The sequence below is a fragment of the Marmota monax genome, unplaced genomic scaffold (genome assembly GCF_021218885.2).
Source record: "Marmota monax isolate L192 unplaced genomic scaffold, Marmota_monax_Labrador192_F-V1.1 WCK01_AAM20220418_F8-fsc00126, whole genome shotgun sequence".
In the NCBI taxonomy this organism is placed as follows: domain Eukaryota; kingdom Metazoa; phylum Chordata; class Mammalia; order Rodentia; family Sciuridae; genus Marmota; species Marmota monax.
The window spans coordinates 1,651,775-1,673,801 of NW_026695245.1; the positions used below are offsets into that span (position 1 = coordinate 1,651,775).

Here is a 22,027-nt window from a genome sequence, read left to right on the forward strand (position 1 = left end):
GTTAAGTACCCCTAGTTTCAATCCTGGTACTGAAAAGAAAAAAGAAAGAAAGAAAAATTATCCACAAAAGAGAAAACTCATTTTTCTTAATTCCAAAAAGCTAGAATTGAGTTGACTCTTGAGAGCAATTTGTATTCATTCCCCTTCTGGTCCCTTTTTTTCCATTGGAAAATAAGTTAATTCATTTTGGGGAATGGGAAGACATCCAATCTCAGAACTTCTGGAATTGCTTCTTGGTGCCAGCAGCCTTGATGACCTTGAGCACATTGCAGTGCACTATCTTGTTCAGGGGCCCGCACTTGACCAATGTGATAATATCACCAATCTGGACATACCTGAAGCAGGGGGATAGGTGCACAGACATGTTCTTGTGGTGCTTCTCCCAGTAATTGAACTTGCACATGTAATGGAAATAGTCCCAGAGGATAACAGTGGTGCCTGCATCTTCATCTTGGTGACCACACCCAGACAGAATCTGCCCTTGGATGAAAATGTTACCAGTAAAGGGACATTCTTATTAATGTAGGTGTCCTCAATGGCCTCCTTGGGTGTCCTGAACTGCAGGCTAATATTATTGTGGTATTTAGTGGCGTCTCCTTGCCAGTTTTTCCCAGCAAGACCCTCTTCTTGTTTTGAAAGATGGTTAGCTGCTTTTTTTTTTTTTTAAGAGAGAGAGAGAGAGAATTTTTAATATTTATTTTTTAGTTTTCGGCAGACACAACATCTTTGTTTGTATGTGGTGCTGAGGATCGAACCCAGGCCGCACGCATGCCAGGCGAGTGCGCTACCGCTTGAGCCACATCCCCAGCCCCGGTTAGCTGCTTTTGACAGGCACACTGAGTCTAAATGTCTGCCACCTTCTGGGCTACCTGAAAAAAGAACCCCTTTTCTTTAATGTGGGAAACTCTAGAAAAGTTTGGTTCTACTGAGAAAAACAAAAATTTCCAACAGAACAATTTATTTTGTGGTTACAAAACTGTTGTTTGCCAGAAGATGTTTTTTTGAGAAGTATTTCATTATTCTTGTTAAGTAACCCCCTTTTATGTTCTATATTGAAATAATAGAAAAAGAGTGGAGAGAAGTCTCCTCTACTCTTCACCTAGTTTGGTCCAATGGTAATACCTTACATACCTATAATACAATAAAATAACAAAGCTATGAAACTGACATTGATAGAACCCATAGAGGCTTTTCAGATTTCAGCAATTTTACATGTACTCCTATGTGTGTTTCCGTGTAACTTATCGTGTGCTAAAACCACTACCACCATTAAGATATAGAACTATTTCAAATCACAAAGATCCCTATGCTGTCCACTTAGAAAACATATCTCTCTACCTCCACCATCCCTGACAACCACTAATCTGTTCTCCTTCTCTATAATTCTGTCATTTCAAAAAATGTATATAAATGGAATTCTACATTATGTAAAGGTTTGTGACTTTTTTTTTAATTGTGGACTCAGCCAGGTGCAATACCAAAAAAACAAAAACAACAAAAAAACTTATAGACTCACAGAAAGTTAAGGACATGTTACAGAGGGTCTTTGTACCATTCATTTAGTTCTCCCAGTTGGTGACATCTTATATGCTTATGGTATAATATGAAAATGAGAAAACTGACATTTGAATAGAGGATTTTTATAACTTTGATTGAAAGGAATTTTATGAATGTTATAATGTATTATAGTGTACATTTTAGAAATATTGACAAAGATTAATTCACACATTCAGGCTTCATATTGAGACTACAATTTAACAGTTTTGTGGTTTGGGGTAGTGTTTAAGTCAACTTGTTTATTACTGTGACCAAAAGACCTGACAAGAACAATTAGAGGAGGAAAAGTTTATTTGGGGGCTCAAAATTAATTTTATAGAAGTATAGTTCTATTCCTTAGGGCTTGAGGCAAGGCAAAACATCATGGTGGAGGAGTGTGGTGGAGGGAAACAGCTCAGGACATTGCACCATGAAGCAGAAAGAGAGAGAGACAGAGAGCTCCATTCTTTAGGGATAAAATATATCCCCCAGGGCTGGGGATGTGGCTCAAGCGGTAGCACGCTCGCCTGGCATGTGTGCGGCCTGGGTTCGATCCTCAGCACCACATACAAAGATGTTGTGTCCGCTGAAAACTAAAAAAAAATAAATAAATATTTAAAAAAAAAAAAAAAATATACCCCAAAGACATGTTCCCAATGACCCACTTCTTCCAGCCACACCCTACTTGCCTACAGGTACATTCTGGTTGATCCCTATCAGGTGATTAATTTACTGGTTGGATTAAGGCTCTCATAACCTGGGCATTCCACCTTTAAATCTTCTTGCATTGTCTCACACATGAGCTTTTGGGGGACACCTGATATCTAACCATAACAGGTAGATAAAATTTATTTTACTTAAACTCAGTTTCCTTACCTGTAAAATGGGGATAGTATCTAGTTCACAAAGTTGTTGTGAAGAATAAATGAAATAATACATTAGTCCCCAGGTCTATTTGATACAGAGTAAATGCTTACAAAATGGTAGCTATTGTTGTTTATCATTGAGTTAACCAAGAAGTTGATTACTCTATAAAAGAGAAATTTGGAAGTGTAAAGCTATAGCATGAACCCATTTATACTTTTAAAGAATATATGTATACAAATATATGATCGTAAATATATGGGGAAAAGTGAAAGGACATACACCAAGCTGACAAAAGTGGTTTTCTTTGCAGGAGGACAGAGATTGGAAAGAGAATAGAAAGACATGGTAAACAAAGAGAAGTCACCATTTTAAACTATTTACGTGTAACTATATTATGTTATTGTTTTTATAGATTTTTTTTAGAGAGAAGAGATAGATAGAGAATTTTACTATTTTATTTTTTAGTTATTGGCGGACACAACATCTTTGTTTGTATGTGGTGCTGAGGATCGAACCCGGGCCACACGCATGCCAGGCGAGCGCGCTACCGCTTAAGCCACATCCCCAGCCCTTATGTTATTTTTTACAACAAGCATAGTTTAGACTAACAAAAACAATGGTCAGAAACAATTTAATGCCTAGAGATTTTTAACGATGGTAATCTTAATGATTTGAGCCAAATCTTCTATTGAGAACAACTAGAAATATGGGACAAAATATGTTTTAAAATCCATGTTGCAGGGTGCAGTGATACATGCCTGTAATCCCAGTGACTGGAGAGGCTGAGGCAGGAGGATCCCAAGTTCAAAGCCAGCCTTAGCAATTTAGTGAGCCCATGAGTAATTTAGCTAGACCCCATCTCAAAGCAAAAAGTAAAATTCGCTGGGGATGTGGCTCAGTGGTTAAGCACCTCTGAGTTCAATTCCTGGCACACACAAAAAACAAAATCTACATGCTATTCCTAAAGAGCTAACAAGGAATGAACATTTGTGGTGCTTATATTTAAAGGAGAAGGAAAACCCAGAGATATTTGCCTGTTCCTGATGCCTAGTTTAGAAGTTAAAGCAGATCTTTTTAAAAAAGTGTCCCTGGATTGAACCCAGGGGTGCTTAACCACATCCCCAGTGCTTTTTATTTTTTATTTTGAGACAGGATCTTGCTCAATTGCTGAGACTGACTTTGAACTCTTGCCTCAGCTTTCCAAGCTGTTGGGATTATAGGCTTGTTCCACTGCGCCAAGCTAAAGCAGATCTTTGATTAGACAAAAATTGGAGCTCAAAGCATGATGAGATGTTATGGAAAATATTTAAGCTTTTTTGTTGGAACCCATTATCCCACAAGAGTGAAGTCAAAATAGACCTATTCTACATTCTGACATGGCTACCACATATACCTTGCTTGCTCATATACCTTGTTCTGCTTTTTCTGCAACCACGTTTGACAAACTTTGTATGATTTAGATTGAGAAATTGAGAAGTCAAAATTGAAGAACACAGAAACACAAAGTAATATCCTTCAAAATGCCGGGTTTCTGTTCTCGCGACTAAAAGGATCAGGGGTCACTCCAGTTAAACTGGGCTAATTGGGCTGCATGAAATAACCACACAAGAGACACAAATATCTTTTTCTTTGGGTTCCCTGTGACAGCTCCTCTGACCTTAAGGGTCCCGCAGAAAGAGAGAGAGAGCGCGCGAGAGCACGTGCTAACCCCTTTTATTGAGGAGAAGTTATTTAAATGAGGCAAGAGGTCAGGTTTCAGGGGGCTGAGTCTATCTTCAAGATGTTCACTATCAGCAGGTTGACTGACACCTGGGTAGGCCACACCCAAGGGCACAGTAAGAGAAGGGGACACACACAAGGCACTTCCATGGAAGATTCTATCCTAAACATTGCAAGGGGTTATATTACAAAGGAACAGGTGAGCACAGCTTCACCCATGGGGCTGTAGCAAGACACACTCATGCACGAGACACCAACCCTCGGACCCAAGAAGGGTGGGGAAAGCTCTGCCTAATTTCTGTGACTGAGTGCCTCAGCACCCAGCCGGGGAGTGTGACTCAGTCACTGTAAGGTTGGTCTCCCACATCAAAAGAAACAATGGAACAGGAGAAGCAAGCAGGCAAATTGTAATGAGACCTGTGCTGCCAACATGCCTTGTGTGAGCACTGCCTTCTTATTTTACTTCTTTTAGCTATTTAGCTTATAAGATGCAAAGAGGTTGGATCAAGTCTAAATAACTGTGCTGCCCCTTTCACATCAAAAAATTGAGAACTAAACCAGGTGTGGTGGTGCACACCTATAATCCAGTGGCTTGGGAAGCTGAGACAGGAGGATTGCGAGTTCAAAGCCAGCCTCAGCAAAAGCAAGGTCCTAAGCAACTCAGCAAGACCCTGTCTCTAAATAAAATACAAAATAGGACTGGGATGTGGCTCAGTGGTCAAGTGCCCCTGAGTTCAATTCCCAGTACAAAAAAAAAAAAAAAAAAATTAAGAACTACTGACAGGGAAGGTCACGCCTGCTCCTCGAGTATGCCTATCTAGCTGGCAGGTAAAGAAAAGAACTTGAATGTTGGTGTAAGAAATGGGGTGGGATGATAATTGAAATCCGGAATAAAAACCAGACTGGTTCAAGGTGTCCTGAAGGGTGTAAAATGCAGTCTAATAGATTCCTTGTGGGTTTTTTGTTGTTGTTCAAAGATTTTAATTATTGGAATGTACAATTTTACAATATTCAAATAAAGTTTAAAGCTTAAAAAAACCTTTTTGCACAGAGACTAATAACTAAGCACACTAGAAATGCTTTATTACAGTGCTTCCAACACTTTGCCTTTTAAAAAATTACTGAAGACACCAGAGTGCTTTCTAAATGTGTGTTATGTCTATCAATATTTATCATATTAGAAATTAGAAATTATTAGTTCATGAAAATAATAAATTTATTACATAATAATAATAACTAAGTTTTAAATTCACCTCAATCCCTGATTGAAATAAAGCAGTGGTTGTCATAAACTATTACATAGATCTTTGGAGCAATACCAAAAACTTTCAAGGGATTCACAATGTTAAAATTATAATAATATTAAGATAACATCTTGCTTTTCATTACATGAATATGTATATTGACAATGCAAAAACAAAAGTGGGTGAATCTACTGGTGTCTTTGCTGAATCAAGGAGGTAGCACCAAACTTAGTCTAGTAAATGCTGTATTCTTTATTCCTAAGCACTCATGGGAGGAAAATAACCAATTTCATTTTAGAATCTGATTTAATAAGCATTAAGTTATTAATTATTTTGGTTTTGACTCTTGAATATCTATCTTTTTTAATATTTATTTTTTAGTTGTAGTTGGACACAATACCTTTATTTTATTTCTTTTTATGTTGTGCTGAGGATCAAACCCAGGGTCTCGCATGTGCTAGGTGAGCACTCTACTGCTGAGCCACAATCCCAGCCCCAGAATACCTATCTTCTTACTCTTCATAATGACAAAGAGAGAAGTCCATATAAAGCACTTCTACTGTCTTTAAAATAAGATGGTTAGCTTGAAGCACCTGTGTAAATCTTTTAGTTGCTGGCTGAATCAGCCCCCTTTCTCACGGAACACCTTTTATGTTAGAAAGAATGACTGACAAACTATGTTTATTCAGAGTTACTTATTTAGACAGACATTTGAAGATGAACAAAGTGAGTCTGTCTCTTCAAGAAAAACAACATTTAATGATCTTATCTATTTCCAAAGATAAAAATTCAAGCTTTTAAGCAACAGTTGGGATTTTTGAAGACTTTCATCACTATGAACTTAACTGTTTCTCAATGATTAAAGACTACTGATAAGATTGATGGTGATATGATTTTTTTTGATGTACTAGATTTGCAAGATATAAGATATTCATAACTTTGTGAGCTAGTATTTTCCAGAACTAAAGTATGATGTACAGTTGTGCATAAGTAAAAGCAATAGTCAAAGTTTTTTTTTTTTTTTTTTTTTTTGGTGTGTGTGCTTGTGTGATGATGATGGGGATCAAACCCAGGGCCTTAGCTCATGCTAGGCAAGCACTCTACTACTGAGCTACATCCCCAACCCTTAGAACTACTATTCAAGTAGACCAGTGGATTTTAATGCAAAAGAGTACTAAAAGTTCTTTAATAGGATTTTAGATTGCATACTTCAACTGATGTCTAGGAAACTAAATAATTGTATACTTGCTTTGAAGGGATCTAAAAGGCCTATTTAAATAATTATCTTCTTTGTTCTACTATATATCTTTGTAAGGTTAGATTTTCTCCCTATATTTCAAGCAAAATAACATTGAAGTTTGAATATAGAAGCAAATATGAGAATAAAGCTGTTTTATTAAGCCAGACATTGAGAGATTTACAGGGCTGGGGATATAGCTCAGTGGGAGAGAGCTTGCCTAGTATATACAAGATCCTGGGCTAGTCTCCAACACACACACACACACACACACACACACACAGACATAGGCAGAGAAGAGACTTGCAATGTCATTCTCATTTTTTTAAATTTGGAAAATGTAATTATCACAAAAATGTGTTAACTGTGTAAATATATAATGAGTTTATTACTTTTCAAGAACTAATAAAAGTAAATCTTCTTTTAATTTCTAATATGATAAATATTAATAGACATAACCCACATTTAGAAAACACTCTGGGTTCTTCAGTAATTTTTTAAAAGGCAAAGTGTTGGAAGCACTAGAACAAAGCATTTCTAGTGTGCTTAGTGAGTAGTTGCCTACCAGAAGCAAAAGTAAATTCTGTGGATAGAAAGATAATGTAATGCAGAGCTGCATATAATTGTTGTATTGTTGCATTTTTATATGCAGTATTCTGTGCTGAATCAAAAATAATCATGCACACTTAAAGAAAAGATGGATCAAACAACAAGATAAACAATAGGCAATAGAAAGAGGCTCATATAATACATTAAAGTTATTAAATACATATTTTTTTTGTACCAGGGATTGAACCCAAGGGCACCTAACCACTGAGCCACATCCCTATTTCTTTTAATTTTTAATTTTGAGAAAGGGTCTCACTAAATTGTTGAGGCGGCTTTGAATTTGTGATCTTCCCAAGTCTATGGAATTACCACCACACCTGGATCAGATACAGATTTTTGAAACAAATAAGATAATTATAATCAAGTGATTAAAAACTAGATTGAGGGGTTTTTTTATGTTTTTATTTTTGTTTTGGTAGTACTGGGGATTGCTCTACTTCTAAGCTAGATCCCCAAACCCTTTTCTTGGTCTTTTTCTCCCCCATTAAGCAGTCTATCTCTAAGGTACATTCCCAGTCCTTTTTCTTTTTGTTTTGAGACAGAGCCTTCCTAAATTGTTGAGTCTAGCTTCAAATGTGGGATCCTTCTGCCTCAGCCTCCTCAGAAGCTGGGATTACAGGCTTGTGTCACCAGGGCAAACCCCTTTTCAGCCTTTGAGACAGGGCCTAACTAAATTGCCCAATATGGCCTTGAATTTGTGACCATCCTGCCTAAGACACTTGAGTAGCTGGAACTACAGGTGTGTGCCACTATGCCTGTCCTGATTGAGATTTTTTAACAGGAACTAGAACTATTAATAAATAGTCAATTGAAAATTGTAAAAACGAAAACTATATTAACTAAAATTAAGAGGTCAATGAATGAATTTAAGAGAAGATTGGAGACCTAGTTGAAGATAGAAGTGTGAATTATAAAATAGTATAAGAATAAAAATCTATATTAAAGCACAGAGAAAAGAATAGGGAGCACTGAAAAAAATATCCTGGATATGTTGAAAAATCTAATGTATATATAGTTGGGGTGCTAGAAGAGTAGGAAATAAAGGTCAGAATAATACATAAAGTTATTTGGTTTGGAACATTTAGAAAAACCATAATAAACCTGCTATAAACCAAAAATTTATAGCAAGAAAAATTTAAAGCTATCCAAAGAGGGGAAATTAGCATATTACCAATATGCAATAATTGACGTTCAACTGATTTATTTCTATAATGAATACAGGATTCTATTTTCAGCATGCTAAAAGAAAAAAATGCAAGCAAAATATTCTGTATCTAGTGAAAATTGTCCCTCAAAATTGAAGGTAAATGAAGGTATTTTTCATACAAAGAAAACCAGAAAACATTACTTAAATACTTTTTAAAGAAAATACTAAATAGTGTTCTTTAGACAGAAAAAAATGATCAAAGATGTAAGTTTGGAGATGTAGGAAGAAATGAAGAGCATTAAGGTAAATACATGCCTAAATTAAAAAAATAATTGACTAAAATAATAATAATCCCTTATGAGCGTATTAAGATAAGAGTATTAAAATCAGTGACAAAATATAACTTGGGAAAGAGTGCAAATGAAATTAAGGTGTCCTCAATTGCCTTTCATTGTTGCACAGTGTTCAAAGAGTAAATATATGTTCATTTCACAGTACTGGGGATTGAACCCATGGGCACTCTGACACTGAGCTACATCCCCATCACATTTTATTTTTTATTTTGAGACAGGGACTTGTATGTGTTAACATGCCTGTAATTCCAGCAACTCAGGAGACTGAGACAGGAGGATTGCAGGTTCAAAGCCAGCCTCAGCAACTTAGTGAGATCCTGTCTAAAATAAAAAATTAAAAAGGGCTGGGGATGTAAGTGTCCGTGGATTCAATCCTGTACCAAAAATAAAAAATAAAAAGATAGTGTCTGGCTAAATTGCCCAGTCTGGCCTCCAAGTTGTGATCCTTCTGCTTCAGACTCCCAAGTAACTGGTATCGCAGGCATATACCACAACGTTTGTAATATATTAATTATCAGGTGGTCCAGAAGACATGTTGTAATCTTTGCAAAAATCACTAAGAGAATAATGTAATATAATAATAATATAATAATAAAAGATATCACTAGAAAGAAGGGGTTGGGAGTGTAGCTCAGTGGTATAGCTTGTTCCTATCATGCAGAAGTTCTTGGGTTCACTCCCCAATCCCCAAAAAAGATAGAAAAGAAAGAGAAAAGAATAATTACAGGCTGGAAAAATAGAAAGCAAATAGTATTTAGTAGATTTAAAGATAACTATATTAATACTTATATTCCCTATAATTATATAAACATTTTAATTATAAGAAATAGTTGTAGGGGGGCTGGGGATGTGGCTCAAGTGGTAGCGCGCTCACCTGGTATGCATGTGGCCCTGGTTCGATCCTCAACACCACATACAAACAAAGATGTTGTGTCCGCCAAAAACTAAAAAATAAATATTAAAATTCTCTCTGTCTCTCTCTGTCTCTCTCTGTCTCTCTCTCTCTCTCTGTCTCTCTCCCTCTCTCACACTCTCTCTCTTTAAAAAAAAAAAAAAAGAAATAGTTGTAGGGGCTATGGCTGTGGCTCAGTGGTAGCATACTTGCCTGGCATATGGGAGGCACTGGGTTTGATTCTCAGCACCACATATAAATAAAGAAAATAAAGGTCTATCAGTAGCTAAAAAAAAACAGCATTTATTAAAAAAAAACTTTTTTAATAAATAAATAAAGCATTTATTTAAAAAAATGAAGCATTTATTAAAAAATAAATAGTTTTAGAGTAGATAAAAATAAATGCACTTATGTACTTCTTAGAATAAATAATAAAAGGGTTTTAAAAAGTGAAAGTGAAGAAGATAAATCATGCAACATTTAACTAAAAACCCCCCAAAACAAAAAACTGCTAAAAAGTAGATTTTACCTCAAGATGCATAGCAAGGAGTTGGGCATAGTGGCGCATGACTGTAATCCCAGCAACCCTGGGGACTGAGGTTGGAGGATCACAAGTTAGAGGCCACCCTGGGCAATTTAGCAAGAACCTGTCTCAAAATTTATTTTATTTTTTATTATTTTATTTTATTTTTTAGTTCTCAGCGGACACAACATTTATGTTTGTATGTGGTGCTGAGAATCGAACCTGGGCTGCACGCAGGCCAGGTGAGTGCGCTACCGCTTGAGCCACATCCCCAGCCTGTGTCTCAAAATTTAAAAAAAGTTCTGGGGATATAGCTCAGTGGTTAAGTGCCCCTGGATTTAATCCTGAGTACTGAATAAAAAAATTTTTTTAAAAGTATAGCAAGAGATTCTGAGGAATATTTTATAATGACAAATCTAATCTGGAAGATCCAACAATTCTAAATTGTACCCAATATAAGTATTATAGTTGGAAATTTCAATAGTTTTCTTGGTAATTGATAAAATAAGCAGACTAAAAAACAAACAAGCAAACAAACAAAAAACCAATAAATACTATTCAAACAACATGATGAATAAAATTGGCATTCTATCTCTGTCAGTGTCTTTCCCATCATGTATGTACACCCTAAAAAAAATATATATATATATATATTTGTGTGATATATATATATGTTGAGGGCCACAGCCCAGTAGGGAAGAGGCATGGCATTTTTGCCAGAACAGAGTGTTTGAGAGGTGATGCTAGCAAGCCATTGAGATGATGATGGCTATGTTAAGCTGTGTATTCAATTGTATATTAGACCCCTGCTGTCAACCTTGGCCTGCTACTTTGGAATTCTGGAGGGATTCCTGGGGAGTTCCTGTTGGTTGGGGAAGTGCTGGAGTGAGGGATTTCCGGAGGAGGGATTTCCGGTTGGGGTGTGGTGTGTCAGGGAGAAGGCCGCGTGGGTGGCGTTTGTGGGAGTGCAGAGAATAAAGGAGTTCCTGTTTTGAACCTACAAGGCTGTGTGATGGCTCAGTTACTTTGTGCCCAGCCAGACTGCGGCATATATATTGTAAGGGTAAAAGAAATTGAAGTTAAAGTGTAAAAGTTAAAGGGTAAAAGACCAGGCATTGTAAAGTTTCTAGGCTGCAAGGCCTGAGTTAAAATGTAAAGGATTAGGTATTGTTAAGTTTCTATGCTACATGCAAAACCTGAAATACCTGTAGCTGTTAAGACAATGCTTGGAACCGCCCAGTAAATATTCCCCCTGACTGCTTGGTTGTTTAATAACTCAGGGCTCTGTGTGATCTTGCACGTAGGCATTGCAGGGCCTGGACCAATCAGTTTGAATGTGTACCCCGTTTAGAACTGACCTATCACCCCTGCCCGACCTGTTCCCGCCAATGAATGAACTAATCATGTTTAGGAATTGTTGTTTGATTTTCCCTCGGTGTATGATGATTTGTTAAAGGAGACTGTGATGTATGTAAAATCCCCGCCCTCCCCCAAAAAAGTGTACTTAAGCAGTGCTCAGCCCCTGCTCGGGGCTCTGGGCTGCTTTCCCTTCTCGAGTGGGCACGGATCCCCAGTATGCTGGTTCAATAAATCCCCTTCTGCCAATTACACGAGTGGTCACTTGGTGGTCTCTTTCTCTGACGCTTCGCCGGACCCTTACAGTATAAAATAATTGCAGACTTCATTTACATTTTGAACGAACATTAGATATTTACAAAAATTGACTGTATAATAGGTTTTCAGGAAAGTTTGACAAATCTCAAAGGATTAGAAACATACACAGTATTTTCTCTGCCAGTAGTGAAATTAGGCCAGAAATCAGTAACAATATAAGTAGAAAACACCACATATTGAAAATTTTTTAAATATTTTTCAAAACTATGGATCTAAGAGGAATTAATAATGGAAATTAGTAAATACTTTTAACTGAATCATAACAAAAACATAATATGTTAAAGTTCTGTGTTAGGGCCAAAATAGTGTTGGAGGGTGGTGATTTAAAATAGCATTAAGGGTGGTGGGGATATAGGTCAGTTAGTAAAGTGCTTACCTCATATGCACAAGGCCATGGGTTCAATCCTCAGCACCACAAGAAAAAATAAAAAAGCATTATAAAAGAAGAAAGGCTGGGCTGGGGATGTGGCTCAAGCAGTAGTGCGCTCACTTAGCATGCGTGCGGCCCAGGTTCAATCCTCAGCACTACATACAAAACAAATATGTTGTGTCCGCTGATAACTAAAAAATAAATATTAAAAATTCTCTCTCTCTCTCTCTTAAAAAAAAGAAGGCTAAAAATCAATTTCTTAAGCATCCATGTCAAGATGTTATATATATATTTAAAATGGTATATTTTAAAAACAACATATTAAATCAAGGAAAGTGGAAGGAAAAAATAAGAATAGGGGCTGTGACTGTGGCTCAGTGGTAGAGCACTTGCCTAGCACATGTGAGGCACTGAGTTCCATTTTTAGCATCACATAAAAATAAATAAAATAAAGATATCATTTCCATCTACAGTAAATTAAAAAAATAGAAAATAAAGCTAAAATTTGGGTTATTGAAAAAAACTAATAAAATTGATAAATACTGGAAAACCAAATCAAGAAAAGAAAGTAGGTATGAATAATAGTAGTAACAAGATGAATCTTAATACCATGAAAATTTTTTTGTAACTTAATGACAGTAATGAAAAATTGAGGTAAAACGAGCAAATTCTTAGGAAAGCATCAAAAACCTAACACAAGGTGGGGGTGATGGAAAGAAATGTCTTGTATATCTCAAATTTGTTAAATCCATAAATAAAAATTCTATCTTAAAGAAACTCTTGACCCAGGGATATCATCACTTGTGAATCCTATAAAACTTTTAAGAAACAATACCAATCTTATTCAAATTCATCAAGAGAATAGAAAAAGACTTCTTCCATACTTGTTTTATGAAGCAGTATAATCTTAACAAAACCCGACATAAGAGAAGAAAATGAATGCATACAAAAATTCTAAGCAAAATAACAAATAAAAACAATCAATGTACAAAAAGATAAGTGTATCACAAGTTGAATTTATTCTATGAATTAATCAATGAATGTAATTTACCACTTTATAGTTTGGATGTGAGGTGTGTCCCAAAAATTCATGTGTGAGACAACACAAGAAGGTTTAGAGGAGAAATGATTGCCCCACACCAACCTTAATCCAATCAGTGATTTAACCAGTGATGGGATTAACTGGGTTGGGGCTGAAGGTGGGTAGGGTGTGGCTGGAGGAAGTGGGTCATTGGGAATGTGGCTTTAGGATATATATTTTGTATCTGGCAAGTGGAGTCTCTCTGCTGTCTTACCATCAAGTGAGCTGCTTTCCTCTGCCACTGTCTTCCACCATGATGTTCTGACTCACCTAGAGCCCTGAAGAATGGAGCTGGCTGTCTATGGACTGAGATCTCTGAAATTGTGAGCCCTCAAATAAACTTTTCCTCTTCTAAAATTGTTTTGGGCAGTCTTTTAGTCACAGCAGTGAAAAAGTTAACTAAAATACCACAGTAATAGACTACAGCAGAAGCTGGCAAAGTACTGCTCCGGGACCAAATCTGTCCTACTGCTTCCCTTGTTTTTTTTTTTTTTTTTTTTTTTTTTAGAGAGAGAGGAGAGAGAGAATTTTAATATTTATTTTTTAGTTATCGGCGGATACAACATCTTTGTTTTGTATGTGGTGCGGAGGATCGAACCCGGGCCGCACACATGCCAGGCAAGCACGCTACCGCTTGAGCCACATCCCCAGCCCCTTCCCTTGTTCTTATGAGTAATGTTTTATTGGATCACAGCTATGCCTATTCTTTATATTGTCTATCATTGCTTTCCTGCTAAAAATGGCTAAGCTGCATAATAACACAGGACCTGTATAGCTTGCAAAACCTAAAATATTTTCTATCTGGTCCTTTATAGAAAAAGTCTTCTGATTCATAGAATAAAGGCGAAGTTTTTACTCAACAAATGCAGAAAAGCATACAATTCACCGTCTCTAGCAATCTCATTGACTCATAAACAGCCTAAGAATAGGAAGACATTTCTATAATGTCCCAAGGTCCCTCACAAGAAGCCTTAAAGCTCCACGTTCCATTCCCATCACTGGGGGGAAAAAATTAAGCCAGGCACAGTGGTGCATGCTTCTAATCCCAGTGACTCAAAAAGCTGAATCAGGAGGATTGCAAATTCCAGGCAGCCTGGACAATTTAGCGAGACTCTGTCTTAAAATAAAAGGGACTGGGGATGTAGCTCAGTGGTAAAGACCTCTGTGTTCAATCCCCAGCACCAAAAATTTTTGTTAAAAAGAAACCTTAAGTAAACATGATATTCAATGGCAAGGTGTTGGAACTTTTAAAATTTAAGATCAATGTAGCCGGGTGATGGTGCACAACTATAATCTCAGCAGTTTGGGAGACTGAGGAAGGAGGATCTCAAGTTTGAAGCCAGCCAGGACAATTTAGTGTGACTCTGCCTCAAAATAAAAACAAAAAGTGTTGGACTGGGAAAGTAGCTCAGTGGTAAAACACCCTTATGTTCAATTCTCAGTACCAAAACATTTTTTAATTGAAAAAAAGAATAATTTTGTTGCTAGGAAGTATGATATTAGGGTCTTTGGAGGTTCCTTTTACCTTTTGAAAGGTCTAGGAGGTGGCCAGTGTGGTGCTTCATGCCTGTAATACCAGCAGCTTGGAAATTGGGAGGCTGAGGCAGGAAGATCCCAGGTTTCAGGTCACCTTGGCCAACTTAGTGAGACCCTGTCTTTTTTTTTTTTTTTAGAGAGAGAGAGAGAATTTTTTTTTTAATATTTATTTTTTAGTTCTCGGCGGACACAACATCTTTGTTTGTATGTGGTGCTGAGGATCGAACCCGGGCCGCACGCATGCCCTGCGAGCGAGCTACCGCTTGAGCCACATCCCCAGCCCCAAGAGACCCTGTCTTGAAATTTAAAAATAAATGAATAAATAAAGGGTTTGTTTTCCTTTGCTTTCTAAAACTCATTTTCTCTTAGGAGAATATAATGGAATTTTCCAGAGGTACAAGATGGTTGAGGATCCAGTAGCTATCGGAGCAAATAGAAAATGTTGAAAGACTCCAAATTTTCATATTCAATCAGGTAACTAATTGAGAGCGTGACTCACTTAAACAAAAGATCTTTAAGACACACAATATTTTTAAGGGATTCTAAGGGATTCTGAGGCCAAAATTCTTGAGAATTACTACCCATGGGTTTGCAATATTATGCTTTTTATTATCATATATTTTAACTTTTTATGCTATAATTCTTCTATTGTCATCATCATTTTCTTCTTTTATTATTATTGCAGTGCTGGGGATTGAACCCAGGGCTTTATGTCCACTAGGGAAGCACTCCCAGCCTCTATTATTTTTCTTTTAAGATAATGTGTAAGAAATGTGATTATTAGTTTAATTTAATATATATTAGGATGGTAGTTTGCAATATATTCAATAACATCAACATTTTACTACATATTATTGAATCCCACATTATATTGGAAAGCATTATATTAGTTTCTTTTTTTTTTTTTTTTTTTTTTTTTTTTTTTTAGAGAGAGTGAGAGAGATAGAGGTAGAGAGAGAGAGAATTTTTTTTTTAATATTTATTTTTTAGTATTTGGCGGACACAACATCTTTGTTTGTATGTGGTGCTGAGGATCGAACCCGGGCCGCACGCATGCCAGGCGAGCGCGCTACCGCTTGAGCCACATCCCAGCCCCTATATTAGTTTCTTATTACTTTTCTAGGAAGTTATCACAAACTTAGTGGCTTAAAATTACATATCTTTAAACACTGTTTTGAAGTTTGGTAAGCCTGATACCTGGGCTAAAATTCAGGTGTTAGAGAAGTTAACAGTGTCAGAAAGCTAGCAATGCCCATCTTGCTCAAGATGCCATCTCTCTGATTCTGACTTTTAAGTCTTACTATTCCCTGTTTAAGGGCACTTGAGATTTCACAGGGTTCACCTGGATAATCCAGGTTACTCTTCACATTTTAAAATCAGTTGGTTAACCACTTTAATTCCATGTAGAATATTAATTCCAATTTGCTATGTCACATAACATAATCAATAGTTTCCAGGGATTAGGGAGTAGTCATCTTTGTGAAATTGTTCTGTCTACCACACCCATGCCTAGGGAACTTAGTTAATAGACAATATATTATAATCCTCTCTATAAATTATGAAGTAGTTGGAGAACAGTTATATGTGTGTGTAAATATATATATATATATATATATATATATATATATATATTTTTTTTTTTTTTTTTTACTAAGGGTAGAGAATATACTAAATAGCAGAGAGGAGTACATAAATTCTGGCCAGAAAACTTTCCAAGGATAGACTCAATATCATTTCTACTCTTGAAATGAACATTTTTCTCCTTATTACTTTTTTTACTTTATTTTTGCAGTACTGGGAATTGAAACCAGTGCTTTATACATGCTAGACAAGTGCTCTACTGCCGAGTTATATCTCCAGCCCTCGTACTATATTTTTATGTACAAATCTAATTCTTGTAACTTACAGTACCTGATGTGTTTTTACATAGTTTATCTGTTAAAATTGAAACAATCTGTGTTGAAAAATCCAATGTAAGTTAAGGCAATCACCAGCATACTGGCTAGTACATAATAAATGCTAAATAAATAAGCATTGATGGAGGATGTTGCTGTATATTTATCATATTGAGTTAAGTTGGGTGAAACTATCCATGAAACTATGTATTTTTCAAAAAGCAATTCTTTTTTATATCATAAAATCCCAAAATATAATTGATTTGATTCATTCTTAATTCATTTAATATTTGATAATATAAGAAGTGACAATGTGCCAGATAGGCTATGTTGTAATCTAAGTTGAATGAAATTTGCTGTAGTATTGAAAATAAGTCTTTTATGGAGAATTGTGAAAAGCGATTTGTTCTGCCTAGAACAATGATTATATAAATATATAGCATATGCTGCTCTCCTTGCAATCTTGAAATCTGTGGAAGCCACAACTCATATTGACTCATCAAATGCCACAGAGACTGTGAGCAGAAATATTTTGAAAGATATTACCTAAGGGATTGTGCCCTGAGCCCAATTATGGGCAGACAGACTGGGTCTATGCCTTCCCAGTGTATTCTAAGAATTTATGGCAGCACAGGGGCTTAAAATATCCTCAAATTTGGTAGTACAGATGTTCTATTAATTATAAAACAATAAGTGTTAAAAGAAATTCTTTTTTAAAACAAAGTTATCTCCATTATCTGCATATACATGATTTATTTGGGGAGAGGATTAAGATTTTTAATCCCATGATTACAGTTTCACTGAATATTGGACATTATCCAGCAGCACTTCATCAGTTCATTGAAATATATTTAAGGAATACAAACAACTTCATAGAAAGCAAATTAAAAATTGAAACATTTGAAAATCAAATAAGCAATTTTCTGTAGCTGTACTGTAAAGTACTATTTCTATTTTCAATTTGTTAAAACAGTCTGCTATACATTCATTAGTGTGAATAAACAAGAATGAATTGTTAATATAGATTACTTATTCTGAGTCTCTTTATACATTCTTCTATTAGTATTATTCAAAAAAATCTCCCACCTCTTGATTATGTGACTTCAATTCCTCCTTCAGATGTCCCTTTGCAAGAGTAGTCTGAATAAAGGGACTGATTTTTTTGTTTGTTTGGGGAGATGGTTAACTGGGGAGCTATTTTTTTTTTAAGTCCCCACAGTCATTTCCCAGATTTAGGCTAACTTTGCATATTCGTTCTTCATTCCTTTCTTAACTAAATGCCAGAGGCTCTTGATTTTCCTTTTCCGCCCAGCTCTTCTATCAATCTACCTTGGGATTCCTCTCAAAACTAATGGTGAAGTGAAACAGGATTTACTACATTCCCTAAGACACGTCTGGCTGAGGCATCTCCTTGGTTTCAATCTTCCTTCTGTCTGAATTTTCAACTTTTGCAGGTAAGACTGAGTTTTACCAAGAAAGCCTGAGAATGAGGCAAGGTTCTTTTTAAGTGTCTTCTTTCAGTGAGATCATTTCCATTTCCAGCTGAACCTTTTGGCTAGTGCCTTCCTACAGATTTCATGTAATGAGACACATAGAAAATTATAGTATTTTTTTCCCAAGCCAAACTGTACTCAGGTTTATTAAAAATACTCTTCATAAACAATCATGGTATTTCATGTAGGACATGGATTGATGGTATACCAGAACTTTCAAACTCCCTCTTAGATGGACTGCCCAAATCAGGAAGCCACCATAAAACCCAGTGAAGTCTTCATTTAATGTTCTGAATAGGAAAAGTTTGGACTGAGGTTTGATATTTTACATTTAGCATGTTGTTTTAACAACTTTTCATGAGTTGACCCTGCAATTCAGGAACTGAAATGAAAATGGCAGAATTACCAATCTGAAGATTCACAATCTAGAAAAGGAACTGCTGCACTTTTGAGGGAAATCATCTCCATAATGTCACTGGAAAGTCCAGATTGACAGGTCTTCATGAAATTGGTGAAACCAATTTTGGGGAGTCAGGTCCCAACAAGTTTCTGGGTTCAGGGGAGTTAAGTCTATGTCAATGGCAGAGAGGGAGAGAACATAAAGATGAATTTGAGAAAATGATTGTATTTTTAAGGCATACATAATGTAAGCACAAAATAACCTGGTCAGATGCAGACCTCACAAATTCAGCAAAGACTTTATTCAGCAGCAGAGTCTATCAGTCAGGCATCAGAGCACAGCTTTCTGGACCAAAAATGGTCCCCAATTACAGCAGAGGTCTGTGTTTATATAGGTTACACACTGGGAGATGACTCAACCAATGAAGACCTTAACAGAATATATCAGTTTGGGCATTCAGGAAGCATTTGCGAGAATTTGAAATTTGTTTTTACTGGGTAAGAATGGAGGGCTCAGAGTTCAGCATTTAGTACTTATCTCTTACCCTCCAGGGTCTAATTGTACTGTCACTGGGAAAGGATTTATATGGGGAAGGATCAATGTTTTGGCTCCTTCCCAGAGATTGTCATTTTCAGGCCTGATGGACATCTCCTTCCTAGGGATGGTCTTGTCACTGGTTAAGTTTTGTTCCCCTCCCAGGGATTGTCCTTTCACTGGGAAAGGATGTTTTGGGAAAGGATCAATGTTATTAATATATTGTTTTCTTCCTCCTTCTCTCTTCCCAGGCTACACTGTTTTGGGGGTTGTCATTTCTATATCCTTCACATAGAATCACTGTGGTTATTTCTGCATGGGGTGCTATGAGTGCCCTAGGCTGCTACTATGAAGGAGTAAAATACCTCAGGAGGACCCATAACCTGTTCTTAATGGATTTCCCTTCCCCATTGTTGGGAATTTGTAATTTAAAAAAAGATGGTACCTATCCCTGGGTGTCTTCCTAGAATGGGAGTTCCACTGGGGGATTTTTTTTTTTTTAACTGGTTAGACAGCTGTTCTCATTGGTTCCTGTTGCTTTTTAAGATTTCTATGTTATCTGCCAAGTGGACGTAACTGGAGCAGTTGGAGTATTTAGGATTTGTTTTTTCAGCCAGGCATGATGGAGCATGCCTGGAATTCTAGCGACTCTGGGGGTTGAGGCAGAAGGATCTCAGGTTCAAAGCCAGCTTCAGCAATTTACCATTGAGCTACATACCCCAGACATTTTATTTTTGATTTTGAGGCAGTTTCACTAAATTGCTTAGGGCCTTGCCAATGTCCTGAGGCTGTATTCCTCCTGCCTCAGCCTCCCATTTGATGGGAATACAGGCATGTGCCATCAGGACTCTGGGCTTAAATAAGGTACTTTTGTGTAAACAAAACATGACCTTACATACTAGATGTTAGACTCACAGCCTGGTGGTAGGCAAGAATTAGTTTCTATTCTGAATTCAATAGATTATTTTTCAATTCAGTTTGATACATAAAGTACAAACATAACAGTGTTTTCTTCAAGGCTTAGAATTCCGAAGAATATTTGCCATTCGAAGGGAGGCAGTATAAACTCCCTTCCTTTATTTTTGGAATGGCTTGAGTTTTTTCAGGTTTCAGTTTAGATATAATGGAGGCCAGGCACAGGGATGCACACCTGTAATCCCAGGACTAGGGTGACTGAGGCAGAAGGATGGCAAGTTCAAGACCAGCCTCATTAACTAACCCTGTCTCAAAATAAAAACATAAAAGGACTAAGGAGGTAGTTCAGTGATGGAGTGTTTGGGTGCAATCCTTAGTGCTCCCTGCTCTCTTTATAAAGATGTCCGACTTTAACTTACATCATTCTCTTGTTTGCCAGTCTTTCTTTGGGCTTCACATATATGCATATTAACTTCATTTTTGGTCTGTCAACTTTATTCAAATACAAATCATTGAGCAGTGGTTCCCTGTCCAACTCTTTCAGTTGTGTCTACCGGTACCTAGCATAAAGCCTGGCAAAGACGACACACCCAAATTTGCTGAATGAACGAAACTGAACTTATGCAAAACAATTTATTTGAAACAAAATTTAAAAATGTCTCTTTTATTTTTCTATTTTATTTATAAATATTGAATTTTGAGTCTCAACGTCGGGTAACATTTTATATAAACTTTTATTTTTTGTTGTATGTTAGTCTAGATTTACAGAATAATTTAAAAATCCACAGCAACACATTACCCACATTTGCTTGTGTTCTTCACTCATTCGAAAACTTTTTCCCCTTCACACTGACTTGAAGCCTAGCAGTTTGGGCGTACTTGACAAACCACTAAGTATATCACTGGAAACGAGAAGAGCGACCGTGCTTTCAAAGCTTAATCCCAAATTAGATGAAATCGACCCACTTCTCTACTAGCCGTGTTGGACGACTGCCCCCCTGTACCGGACACAGCCTTGGTGTCCCAATTTTGGGTCAGCATTACTTTTTAATTGTTAGACACGGCTCGGCGTGCGAGCGAAGCTGTGGACTCGGAGGTGCACTTTTGGGGCGTAACCGAGCCATTTAAATCAGCGAATCCGCGTTCACCGAGTTCTTCCACCTCTGGCTCATCTCGGCAGATGCTCCACGGGTCCGCACGAACTCCCGAGTCCAGACCGTCCTCCTCCCCTCTCCCGGCTGCCCGGACAACTCAGGGCAGCCGCTTCTTCTCAAGGAAGGGTAACGATGAAGTTGGAAAAACTGAACTAGTTCTATAACAGCGCACGAAACGCACTTCTGAGGCTGCTTCAGGGCGCCGGGGAGGGCGGCGAGCAGCACCCGCGCGAAAGGGGCGGGCCGGCTCGGGCCGCTCGCATTTCCTGTGACAGGGGCTGCCCCTGCCTCTCCCTCTCCCGCGGCGGCGGGACCATTTCCTGAATCGCTGAAGCGGAGGGAGGACTGTGGCGCGGCTCTACCATTAGCACAAAGGAACGGGGGTGCCTACCAGAAAAGGTCGGGTGTGCTCCAGGGCATTCAAGAATGGAGAAGTTCTTTCGGAGCTGTGGTTTCTAAAAACTGCACAGAAACAAGATCTCCACGACCCGGAGTTCCTCGTTGAGATCAGACCAGTTGGTTGTTTGCTCGGCACTGGAGCATCCCCCCTCCCCGCATTCCCGAGGTAGTTCCGCCCGAGAGGCCGGCGTCTTTCCCCCAGTTTGCCGTTCACCCGGAGCGCTCGGGACTTGCCGATAGTGGTGACGGCGGCAACATGTCTGTGGCGTTCGCAGCCCCGCGTCAGCGAGGCAAGGGGGAGATCACACCCGCCGCGATCCAGAAGGTGAAAGCTCGCGGGGCTGGGGATGCCAGGCTCATCCTGTCTTTGCGAGAGACCCCGAGGGCAGGGCCGGGCGGGAATCGGCCCGGCCGGGGGCGGAGGGGGAGGCGGAGGCGGGCCTGCTGGG

The 22,027-nt window shown here is 37.7% G+C and overlaps 1 protein-coding gene and 1 pseudogene across 3 annotated transcripts in view; one reads left to right on the top strand and one right to left on the bottom strand.

Moving 5' to 3' along the window:
- Positions 1–211: 211 nt before the first annotated feature.
- LOC124085925 (small ribosomal subunit protein uS17-like) lies at positions 212–21,737 on the bottom strand (annotated as a pseudogene).
- Positions 21,738–21,745: 8 nt separating this feature from the next.
- Ss18 (SS18 subunit of BAF chromatin remodeling complex) overlaps positions 21,746–22,027 on the top strand; it is an 84,747-nt gene continuing 84,465 nt past the window's right edge. For all 3 annotated transcript variants that reach the window (XM_046433425.2, XM_046433434.2, XM_046433442.2), the window contains exon 1: positions 21,746–21,903. In XM_046433425.2, the coding sequence (XP_046289381.1) occupies positions 21,835–21,903 (69 nt within the window). In that variant the 5' untranslated portion in view covers positions 21,746–21,834. The remainder of the gene's footprint in view (positions 21,904–22,027) is intronic.